This window comes from Suricata suricatta, chromosome 1 (genome assembly GCF_006229205.1).
Source record: "Suricata suricatta isolate VVHF042 chromosome 1, meerkat_22Aug2017_6uvM2_HiC, whole genome shotgun sequence".
Taxonomy (NCBI): Eukaryota; Metazoa; Chordata; class Mammalia; order Carnivora; family Herpestidae; genus Suricata; species Suricata suricatta.
Genome location: NC_043700.1, coordinates 91,260,864 through 91,273,233, shown reverse-complemented (window position 1 = coordinate 91,273,233; position 12,370 = coordinate 91,260,864). Strand labels below are relative to the sequence as shown.

At 33.9% G+C, this 12,370-nt stretch overlaps 1 protein-coding gene across 2 annotated transcripts in view; it reads left to right on the top strand.

Annotated features, from left to right (window-relative positions):
• Window positions 1-12,370, top strand: part of ABHD18 (abhydrolase domain containing 18) — a 42,654-nt gene that overhangs the window by 11,220 nt on the left and 19,064 nt on the right. The window contains exons 2-4 of one of the 2 annotated variants that reach the window (XM_029941140.1): window positions 3,569-3,677; window positions 4,327-4,411; window positions 8,542-8,642. In XM_029941140.1, the coding sequence (XP_029797000.1) occupies window positions 3,586-3,677; window positions 4,327-4,411; window positions 8,542-8,642 (278 nt within the window). In that variant the 5' untranslated portion in view covers window positions 3,569-3,585. Of the gene's footprint in view, window positions 1-3,568; window positions 3,678-4,326; window positions 4,412-8,541; window positions 8,643-12,370 lie in introns of those variants that run through there. The other variant, XM_029941141.1, reaches the window with a different exon arrangement.

The window sequence follows — 12,370 nt, the reverse complement described above, 5'->3', positions numbered from 1 at the left end:
GTATTATAATAATAAATATAAATGGGTTAAACTCGCCTATTATTAGAAAAAAATAAGGCAGTCATATAAATCAGCACAGTGAGGAAGAACATTGGAAAAAGACAAATATGAAGTTGGTCTCTTCTGTATTTAAAAAAAAACCACCAAAAACTCCTAAAATATGTATACATGTATACATGGATAGGGCTCACAGATATATAGCACTAATAACAATGATCACCATTTGGGAAGAGAGGAAACTGCACAGGAGTAAAGAGAGAGTTCTCCGCTTTGCTGTATATATTTTTATGTTGTTTAAATTCTGCCAAAAATGTGTAACATATCTCCTAAATTTTTCAATTAAAAGAAAAATTTTTAATGTTTATTTTTGAGAGACTGAGAGAGACCGAGTACAAGCGGGGGAGAGGCAGAGAGAGGGGGAGACACAAAATCTGAAGCAGATTCCAGGCTCTGAGCTGTCAGCACAGAACCCTTTCTGTGGCTCAGACTCACCAATCAGGAGATCATGACCTGAGTGAAGTCAGACCTTAACCGACTAAGCCACCCAGGTGCCCCTCCTAAGTTTTCTTAGAGTTTGTGTAGGTAAGTAAATAATATCAAGGAAAACAGATTACAAACTGTTAGCACTAAGTATCTCTGAAAAGTAAAAGAAAGTAATGGGAACAAGAATATTCTTCCCCTTTTTACTGTATCTCCTTCTCTATTTTTTGAATTTAAAAATGTTATGGTGAGTGGGTGCCTGCGTGCCTCAATCAGTTATGTGTCCAACTCTTGATATCAGCTCAGGTCTTGATCTTGGGGTGATGAGTTCAAGCCCCACATTGGGTTCAGTGATGGGCATGAAGCCTACTTAAAAAAGTTACAGTGAGCATCTTTAAAATAGCAAATAAAGAAGAGAATATGTGATGATTTGCTCTTGCCTTTCTTCTTACATAAATTATCTATTCCTGTGCTTTACCCACTGACTAGATAGTTTTTACAAATTTTATTGGAATATTTCCGTGAGCAGACTTCCAGAAGTCTATGATTTTAATGAGCTCTGCAGTTTAAAGTCGTGGCTGCTGCTGCTTATGTAGGTCTTGACTTAAATGTTACCTCTTTGGTTAAGTGGGGCTTTTTTTGACACTCAAAGGAGTCTTCTTTATCACACTCTCTTGTTATAGTATCATTATAGTCTTGTCATCATCTATCCTTTGCTTTTTAAAAAAAATTGTTTTCCTCCATGAAAATACAAGATCTGTGAGACGAAGAGTGTGCCATCTTCTAGCACAGGGCCTAAAATAATGTTTAGCATATAGTAAGCACTTAATACGTGTTGCTTAAATGGAAAAAAGTAATATTCTTAAAAGTTCAGAAACTTGCATTTTTGTTAGGTCGTCCTAGAATGGTTTAGCTTTGGGAAACTAAATGATGATAATTTACTGGAGTCTGGTAACCAGAATGCCAGTTTGTTTATTTATAGTGGTAGATACAAGTAGTATAATAAACAAAGTTATGTGTCCAACTCTTGATATCAGCACTATGCACTATGCACTATGGTTTCTTTTCCCTAACATTATTATGCTAAAACCAAATTTTTTCAAGGACAAGAATTGATTGGGGTGCCTGAGTGGCTCAGTCAGTTAAGTATCAGACTTCAGCTTAGGTTATGATCTCACAGCTCATGAGTTTGAGCCCATGTCAGGCTCTGTGCTGACAGCTTAGAGCCTAGAGCCTGCTTAGATTCTGCGTCTCCCTCTCTCTCTCTGCTCCTCCCCCAGTTGCATTCTGTGTGTATCTCTGTCTCTCTCAGAAGTGGAGAAAAAAATATTTTTTAATTTTTTAAAAAATAATAAATTTATTAACACATGAAAATTGGCAAAAAGAGTTGAGTGGTATTAAAAAATACTAAATGCTCTACTCTGTCTTTAGATTGCATTGTTTAATAAGTAAATTATCTAGTAAATGTTTGTTCTTGATTCTGAGAATTATGAAACAATATGAATAATTTGGTTTTGCTGGTCCAGTCGTAAAAACAATAAAGTGTCAGCCCAGTTAATGGTAGGTTAGACTGTGTACTTATATAAACAAAGAGGTATATTAAGTTAAACTTGCATTTTGTTACAAATCAAAAAGCAAAAGTATAAAACATAAGTGGTGCTCCATAAAACCTTCACAATAATAGATAAGAACTTACTAAAGCTCACTGATGGAAATGCACATTTCTTTTTTCCTTTTTTCTAAGTAGAATAAACCCTGAAAATCAGGCTTTGCCCACAAATCAAAACTACACCATTCTATTTGAAAAGAAAGAGGCAGATATTTTAAAATAAAATAAAGTAAAATAAACAAAAAAAACACTTTAGAAATATTTGGGAACAATAAATAAGTGGTACAAAGTTTATTACTTTTCATGAACCATAATGTAGTAGACAGGCCATGTAAAATAGTAGTTAAATCTGGGGTTCCTTTTAGCTCTACCCACCACTAGCTTGTGTGATCTTAGATAAACCACCTAGTTTCTCCACGCCTCAGTTGGGATAACAGACCCTTCTTTATAAAGTTGTTGAGAGGTTTAAACAAGAATGTGTGTGTGCATGTGTTTGTATTTTTACAGAATGATGCCTGGCAGATTGTACAGTACTACCTAAGCAACAGCCACAGCTATTGTTATCCAATAAATATTGAGTGTTAGTTGCTGTACTGAAGATGTGAAGACCTTGCCCTAAATGAATACACACAGTTTATCTTCTCTACTTTCATCCCAGTCCCTTTTTTCTTTATTTCATATCTTATATTCAAGAGAATCAATTTAAGGTTCATAGTTTAATCTCAATCTTAAATTTTTTCTCCAGTTTTATTTATGTATAATTAATATATAACATTGTATTCATTTAAAACTTATAGCGTAATGATTTGATGTATTATATATATATTGTGAAATTGTTAATAAGTTTAACATCCATAACCAAACATAGTTATACATTTTTTCTCTTGCAATGAGTACTTTTAAGATCTGTAAGATAAGTAGTTCTGCAGTTGTAATGTCCATTATGGTAGCTGTAGTTAAAAATATGTTTATATCGGCACCTGCTGGCTCAGTTTCTTAGGTGTCTGATTCTTGGTTTGGACTAAGGTCATGGTCTCACACGTTTGTGAGTTTAAACCTTATATCAGGCTCTGGGCTGACAGCAGGGAGCCTGCATGAGATTTTCTTTCTCCCTCCCTCTGCCCCTCACCTGTTCATGCTCACTGTTACTCAAAATAAATAAAAAATATATTTATATAAATATATTTATATTATATATATGTATATATATATATATATAGTGGCAACTGGGTGGCTCAGTTGTTTGAGCATTGGATTCTTTATTTCAACTCAGGTCATGATCCCTTCTCTGCCCTTCCCCCACTCACATGTGCACTCTCTATATAAAATTAAATATAGATAGATGGATAGTATATTTGAAAGTTGCAAAGAGAGTAGATCAATCTGTAATTTTTATCTGATATTTAAATAGATGGTTAGAAAATTGACCTGGTGCCTAAAATAAAATATTTTAAAGTTGTTTTAAATTTTGTTTCATAGATGTTTGTTTGCTACTAATGGGTGTGAGCAAGTTAGATATTTTATACCGGAGACTTCTCCTCACAAAACTTTTTATCAGAGGATGGGGGAGGCCAGAGGATCTCAAAAGGTAAGCATTTTTTTCTGCATACTTATTCTAAATTTGTTTTAGTAAAAAGATTCAAAATTTTTTCTAGTGATAAAATCCTTTGCTATAAATATGAAGTGATTGGCAAATTAAGCATTAAAGTATACAAAATATTAAACTACTTCCTTTTCTGTCTTTTTAATTATTTCTCTTAAGTTTTATCCTATATAATCCTAAATTATTTTAAAAGTAATTTTAAAATTAAAAATAAAGAGCTCTCAAATACAAAGTAGATTTTTAACTTTAATTATTTTTAAGTCACTTATAGTTTCCAGGGACAGAGCTTCCTCACATAACTTGAACTTGTAATGACTGTAAACCTGGGATATACTGTAGCTCATAAAATATATGGACTTAAGAAAATGAATTTTCAGGTTTTATGCCTTTAATTTTGAGTATCTTGAGTATTGTATATGTTAATTGCTTTCTGAACAATGATATTTCTCAAATGTCTTAAGAGATAAAATGTGCAGCTTAAAAAAAAATAGTAGCCCCATCTTTTTCTCTAATGATTCAAATTAAATTTTAACATAGCTTATGAACTGGACTTGCAAATTTTTCAGCATTATACATCACTCTCAGTATAATGGACATGCTGTATTTTCCCCTTTTTTCCCCCTTATCATAATAGACTCTTCGAATTCAGAAAGATTATTGGAAATCGAGAAAGATGTCAGAATCTGGTTTCAAGTGATTACCCAGTACACATTGATAAGGTATTCAAATGAAAGAAATGCAATTACAGGATTTCTGGTTTAATAAATACGTGTCAAGAATAGGTTGAGGGGTATCTGGCTGGCCCAGTTGGTTGGGTGAGTTCAAGCCCCATGTTGGGAGTAGAGACTACTTAAAAGTAAAATCTTAAAAAAAAAACATAAAGCTTTTAAAAAAGCCTGGGTGGCTCAGTTGGTTAAGTGTCCAACTTCGGCTCAGGTCATGATCTCATGGTTTGTGGATTCGAGCCCCACGTCGGGCTCTGTGCTGACAGCTAGCTCAGAGCCTGGAGCCTGCTTCGGATTCTGTGCCTCCCTCTCTCTCTGACCCTCCCCTGCTCATGCTGCCTCTCTCTGTCTCTCAAAAATAAATAAAAAACATAAAAAAATAAATTTAGAAAAGAATATGTTGAATATTGGAGTAAAATAACAGTAAACACTAAAACATGAGTACAGTATAGATTTTTCATTTAATATGATTAAAACAAATACTATATGTATTCTAACAGGATACATATATTTCATGAGCATATATTTAGTACTTGCCTAAATAGAAAATATTTAAGACGTGATCTTTTTGAGCCTCATTTTGTATCTTTAGGATTAGAAGGGTTAAAATATTTCGGAAGAATTATGAGTAATACAGGGATGTATTCTAGTTGGAGACTCAGCACATGAGAAGTTGTTACCACCACACCTATTAAATAACATCAGGGAAATGTTATGGGATATAGTTAATTGATGAGAGAATGGTAAAAAGAAAATGCAGTAACATTGGAGAAGATTAGAAAATACATTTGAAATAGTGTTGTTTTTTAGCAACCATATATTTTTCTGTAAAACAGTTCTAGGATTACATAATTGGATAATTAAAGTATTGTTGGGGAGGGGTACAAATGCATAGGCTTCAAATCTCATTGCCCTTCAACCAAAGTAACTCTGTTTTCATCTCTTATTATGTATTGGGTATCCTTAGAGGATTTCATTTTTCAAAACAGTTCCACTGCTAAAATTAAAATTTTATAAATTGGAAATCCCTCATCCATACCATATAGCTGTTCTTTCTATAACTTCTGGATTTAGAACATTTCTCCCTCACATTTTGCTAAATATTATTATTTCCTTGTTTTTTTTTCCTATTAAAAAGCATAGGCTTAAAATAAAATGAATTAAAAGCATACCAACTAAAAAGTAAAAAACTTCCTGCCATCAAAAAATCTAACTTTCTGCCACTTTCCACCACTCAATTCTATTTCTCTCCCAAGGAAGAATTACTGTTAAGATTTTGGGATGCATTCTTCCTCTCTCCCTATTGTCCCCATCACTGTCTATCTTGGTTTTTAAAAATTGAGGTAAAATTCACCTGCCACAAAATTCACCCTTTTTAAAGTGTGCAATTCAGTGTTGTTGTTTTTTATTCTTCCCAAGATGGCCAATCATCACCACTATCATTATCTAATTCCAAAACATTTTTGTCTCCTCAAAAAGAAGCCAGATACCCATTAGCTGTTAATTCCCACTTCCCACCTGTGAGCAGTCACTAATCTACTATCTCTATTCACCTATTCTAGACATTTCATATAAATGGAATCATATAATATGAGATCTTTGTATCTGGCTCATTTCACTTAGCACATTTTCAAGATTTATCCATGTTACATAACAGTACCTTCCTCTTTTTTATTGCTAAGTGATATTCCATTGTATAGATATGTGACATTTTGTTTATCCATTTATCAGCTAATGGACATATGGCTTGTTTCTGCTTTTTGACTATTATCAATAATCATGTGATTATTCATGTTCAAGTGTTTTTGTGGATATATGTTTTGAATTTTTTTGATATGAATCTAGGAGTGGAATTTCTGGGTCATATGGTAATTCTGTGTTTAACTTTTTGACAAACTAAGAACTGTTTTCCAAAGTGGATCATTTTACTTTTCCCATCAGCAGTGTACCAACTGTCCACATTCTCACTCACTAATATTTGTATTAAATAGCCATCCTAGTGGGTGTGGAGTATTTAATTGTGGTTTTCAATATGCCTTTCCCTTATGACTATGAAGTTGAGCATCTTCCAATGTGCTTACTGGCCATTTGTGTATCTTCTTTGATGAAACATCTATGAAATCATTGCCTATTTTTAACTGGGTTATTCATCTTTTTATTGTTGAGTTGTAGCTTGTTTAGTTTTTAAGTCTATATTGCTTATGGTTCTAAATTGCTTTTTTTTCTTAACAAGTTGCCATTGGTCCCAACACTATTTGTGGAATTATTACTCCCTTTCACATTAATCTGTGCTGCCTCCTTTATCAAATAATTTATTATTATAAATCCTATAAATTCATATTGTACACAATAGGTGTCCTTACCATTTTGAAAAAATGCAGTGCAATCATAATTAAAATATTCAATTTAGGACTAAAGTCTATAAAAGGATCCTGAAATTATTTTGGGAAGAATCATGAAAGTAAGATCAGATCAGGAACATCTAAAAAAAGAGTAATAAGTAAAACCTACTTCAGTTATTTATCAGTAGGCTTTATAAAGCTGCAGCATGATCAAAACAACAAAGATATTGGTATAAATAAAAGATAGGCTAATAAACATTATCTACAATAGCCAAATTATGGAAGCAAACCAAGTGTCCATCAACTGATGAATGGATGAAGAAGGTGTGGGGTGTGTGTGTGTATGTGTGTGAAATGGAATATAATTCAACCATTAAAAAAAAGTGAAATCTTGCCATTTGCAATGACATGATGGAACTAGAGAGTATTATGCTCAGCAAAATAAGTCAGTCAGAGAAAGAAAAATACTGTATGATTTCACTCATATGTGGAATTTAGGAAACAAACGAACCAGAGGGGGAAAAAGAGAGAGGGAGGCAAACCAAGAAACAGACTCAACTACAGAGAACAAAGTGATGGTTACTGGAGGGGAGGCAGATGGAGGGATAGGTAAACAGGTGATGGTATTAAGGAGGGCACTTACTGTGATGTGCACTGGGCGTTGTATGTTAAGTGATGAACCTCTAAATTATACGTCTGAAACTAATATTGCACTGTATATTAACTAGCTAGAATTTAATAGAAACTTGAAACAAAAAACCAAAATAACTTTTAAAAGAGCGGGGCAGAAAGATAGACTAATAAAACCTATTAAAGGATTGAAAATAATTTTGTTATTATTTATTAAAACTTACTTTATGATATAGTTGCATTTTAAGTCATATGCAAAAAAATGTGGATTATTTAATAAGATATTGACACTACTGGCTGGAATTTTTGTTTTAAGATGGTTATAAACAGTGTCTACAGATAAAGTCTTTTGTTTCCAATTTTAATGAAAATATGTGGTGTTTTACTGCTAATTTAATTTTGACTATCAATCTGGTAAAGATTTTTTATTTTATTTTTATTTTTATTTTAACATTTATTTATTATTGAGAAATAGAAAGAGACAGCATGAGCAGGGGAAGGGCAGAGAGAAGGGGAGACAGAATCCGAAGCAGGCTCCAGGCTCTGAGCTGTCAGCACAGAGCCTGACGCTGGGCTCAAACCCACAAACTGCGAGATCATGACCTGAGCTGAAGTTGGACGCTTAACTGACTGAGCCACCCGGGCACCCCAAGATTTTTTATTTAAAAACAAATAACTTCGAGGAGGGAAAAGTTTAGGTGTCAAACACTAACAAATGCCTTTGCTATATACGGAAATATACGTGTCTCCTTATTTAATGTTTATATGACTCCTCTTGCTTAAATATCAAGTAAACCCTTATTTGATTGCAGTAAATTATTTTTACAGTTTACTTGTAAATTGTACTTACGTTTATTTTTATAATTTTGCATTTTTCCAACTAGTATTTTATTGACTTATTTCATGCTTTTGTATAAAGGAAGTTTATTTATAGTTTACTTTTCCAACTAGCGTGCAGTAAAGGATGTAAAAGGAAAAGAAATGTGTGTGAGGAGCCATGCCTTCAGAAAGTTGACTGAGGCAAAAGAATACATAGTAGTCAGTGAAAAATTTTTTAATTGAATGGAACGTTTTTATATGAAAACATGCATGATAGACCAAGATTTCTTAGTCTGTATGTATGTATACATTTTGATTTTGCTTTTCTTTTAGATTGAAGAGCAGTCAGACTGTAAGATCCTAGATGGACACTTTGTTTCCCCCATGGCTCACTATGTGCCTGATATAATGCCAATTGAATCTGTTATTGCAAGGTAAGAATTTTTATTCAGAAAGTTTAAAGTAGTAGGTTATTTTTTATTTACAATTATAATATCAATGGCATATTATTTTTAATAGTTTAGCATTAATTGCAATAATTATTTAGCATTGCTCCCATCATGTGGGGTGGGGCAGAATAAAAATATAGAGCTTTAGTGTGCATTCAGACTTAACAACTTTAAAGAGACTGTTATAAATAAGATAATTTTATAAGCTTCATGGAACCACAAAGCTAAAACCTATTAGTTAAACAAAAGACAAAGAGAAAGAAATCTAAGCATATTGCTACAGAAAATCATCAAATCACAAAGAGACAAAAACAAGGAACAAAAGAATAATAATAAAAAGATTAACAAAACAGCCAGAAAACAATAAACAAAATGGCAATAGTAAATTCATAACTGTCAATAATCACTTTAAACGTAAACCATCTGAATTCTCTAATCAAAAGACGTAGACTGGCTGAATGTATTAAAAAAACAAAAAACAAAACAGGACTCCTATGTGCTGCCTATAAAAGACTCACTTCCTGGACACTTGGCTGGCTTAGTCAGAAGAGTATATAACTCTTCATCTGGCGGTTGTGAGTTTGAGCTCCACATTGAGTGTAAAGGTTACTTAAATAAGTTTTAAAAGAAAACGGTTTTAAAAAAAAGATTCACTTCAGATGAAGGACATACACAGACTGAAAAGTGAAGGTATGAAAAATGATACTCCATGCAAGTAAAAGCCAAAAGAAAGTGGAGGTAGCTATATTATATCATACAATAAAGACAGAGATTGGAGGGGCACTGGGTGGCTCAGTTGGTTAAGCATCTTACTTTGGTTCAAGTCATGATCTCATGGTTCGTGAGTTAAAACCCTGCATGGAGCTGTCTGCTGTCAGCACAGAGCCTGCTTCAGATCCTCTTTCCCCCTCTCTCTCTACCCCTCCCTCTTTCTCAAAAATAAATAAACATTAAAAACAAATATTGGAGGGGCGCCTTGGTAGCTCAATTGGTTAAGCATCTGACTTCGGCTCAATCATTTCATGGCTGAATGGTTCAAGCCCCACATTGGGCTCTGTGCTAACAGCTCGGAGCCTGGAGCCTCCTTCAGATTCTCTTTTTCTCTCTCTCTCACTCTGCCCCTCCCCTGCTTATGTGCATGCTCGCTCTCTCTCTCTCTCTCTCTCTCTCTCTCTCTCTCTCTTGCTCTCTCTCTCTCTTTCAAGAATAAATAAACATTAAAAAAAATTTAAATATTGGATAAGGGGCAAAGAAGGTCATTATATAATGATAAAGGGATCAGTCCAACAAGAGGATATAACATTTATAAATATTTATGTACCCAATTTAGGAGCTAAATATATATTTAAAAAAATTAACAAACTTGAATTCAGCAATAGAATAATAGTAGGGAGCTTTAATACCTGATTTACAACAATGGATAGATAATTCAGACAGAAAATCAATAAGAAAACATTGGACTCAAACTACCCATTAGATCAAGTGGACTTAACCAAAGTATTCACAAAATATTGTATCCAACAGCATCTGAATACACATTCTTTTAAATACACAGAGTGGGGCACCTGAGTGGCTCAGTCGGTTGAGCTTCTGACTTTGGCTCAGGTCATGATCACAGTTCATGAGTTCTGGCTCCATATCAGGCTCTATGCTGACATCTCAGAGCCTGGAGCCTGCTTCCGATTCTGTGTCTCCCTCTCTATCTGCTCATCCCTGGCTTTCACTCTGTCTTTCAAAAAAATAAATATTTTTAAAAAATTAAAAATAGAACTACCAAATGATCCAGCAATTCCACTTCTGGGAATATATTTGAAAGAAACAAGAACATTGATTTGAGAAAATATCTACACCCCTCTGTTTGTTGCAGCATTATTTACAATACTCAAGACATGGAAACAACCTAAATGTCCATCAATGGATGAAGGGATATGGAAGTGGTATATATAAAGAGAGTGCAATATTCTTCAGACATAAAAAAGAAGGAAATTCTCCAGGGGCACCTGCGTGGCTCATTTGGTTAAGTGTCTGACTCTTGATATTGGCTCAGGTCATGATCTTGTGGTTGGTGGGATTGAGTCCCATGCTGGGTTCTGCACTGACATCACAGAGGCTGCCTGGGATTTTCTTTCTCCCTCTCCTCCCTCTAGCCCTCCATCCCTCCCTCTCTCTCTTTCTCTCTCTCTCTCTCTCTCTCTCTCTCTCTCTCAAAGTAAATGAAATAATCAACAACAACAAAAAAGGAAATTCTCCCATTTGCAACTACATGGATCTTGAGAATATGCTAAGTGAAGTAAGTCAAAGACTGATACCGTATGATCTCTCTTATATGTGGAATCTAAGACAATGACAGCAACAACTTTGAACTCAGAGATACAAAGAACAGACTAGTAGTTGTCAGTTGGGGGTGGGGGCTGGGCAAATTAGATGAAAGTGGCCAAAAGGTACAAACTTTCTGCTACAAAATAAGTCTTGAGGGTATAATGTACAGCATGATGACTGTAGTTAATACTGTATTGTATATTTGAAAATTGCTAAGAGTAGATCTTAAAAGTTCTCATCACAAGAAAAAAAGGATTTTGTAGTTATGTATGGTAATGGATATTAACTAAACTAAACTTATTCTGATTATTTCACAATACAAACATATATCAAATCATTAAATTATATACCTGAAACTAATTATGTCAATTATCTCAATATTTAAAAAAATTTTTTTACATTTATTTATTATTAAGAGACAGAGATAGCATGAATGGGGTGGGGGGGCGCAGAGAGAGAAGGAGACACAGAATCTGAAGCAGGCTCCAGGCTCTGTGCTGACAGCTCAGAACCCACAAATGTGAGATTCAGTGTCTCTCTGTCTCTGCCCCTCCCCCACCCATGCTTTGTCTCTGTCTCAAAAATGAATAAACATTAAAAGAAAAGAATGAAGATGAATGGTGGTGATTGTTGTACAACACTGTAAATATACTTTTTAAAACATTTTTTTAAGTTTATTAATTTTGAGAGAGTGAGCGGGGGGGGGGGCAGAGAAAGAGGGAAAGAGAGAATCCCAAGCAGGCTCCATGTTGAGAATGCAAGCCTGATGCGGGGCTCAAACCCACAAACCATGAGATCATGACCTCAGCCAAAACAAAAGTAGGAGGCTTAACTAACCGAGCCATCCAGGCACCACCCCAACAATGTAAATGTTCTTAATGCTGCTGAACTGTACTACTTAAATATAGTTAAAATGGTAAATTTTATGGTAGGTGTATTTTACCACAATTTTTAAAAAAGGTAGAAAACATTAAATGAAGAACAAATTACTACAATAAGAAGACAACAAATAGGGAAAATTGTTTTTTCCCAGCGTTTGGCATGAATTGCTTTCTTTCCAAGTTGAAAAAGAAAAAAGATAGCATAAAATATTTTACTGATACATCAACAACTTGTACAACCAAGCATTATTCCTTCAAGGAGAAAAAGCAGAGCTGTATAGAGAGTTGTTTTTTCTAAGATTTACTCATATAGAATGATATCTCTACAAAATAAGAAAATTTCAATGCATTTATAAAGTTGTGATATTGAATAAGGTAAAACTGATTAGAATGAATTTAGTGTTTATATTGTACTGAATATTTTAATATCCTAACACAAAACAAATTTATAATGTCTTATTTGCCTTTATGCAAACATGAATTAATCATAATTTGAATGTCAAAATTCTGAAT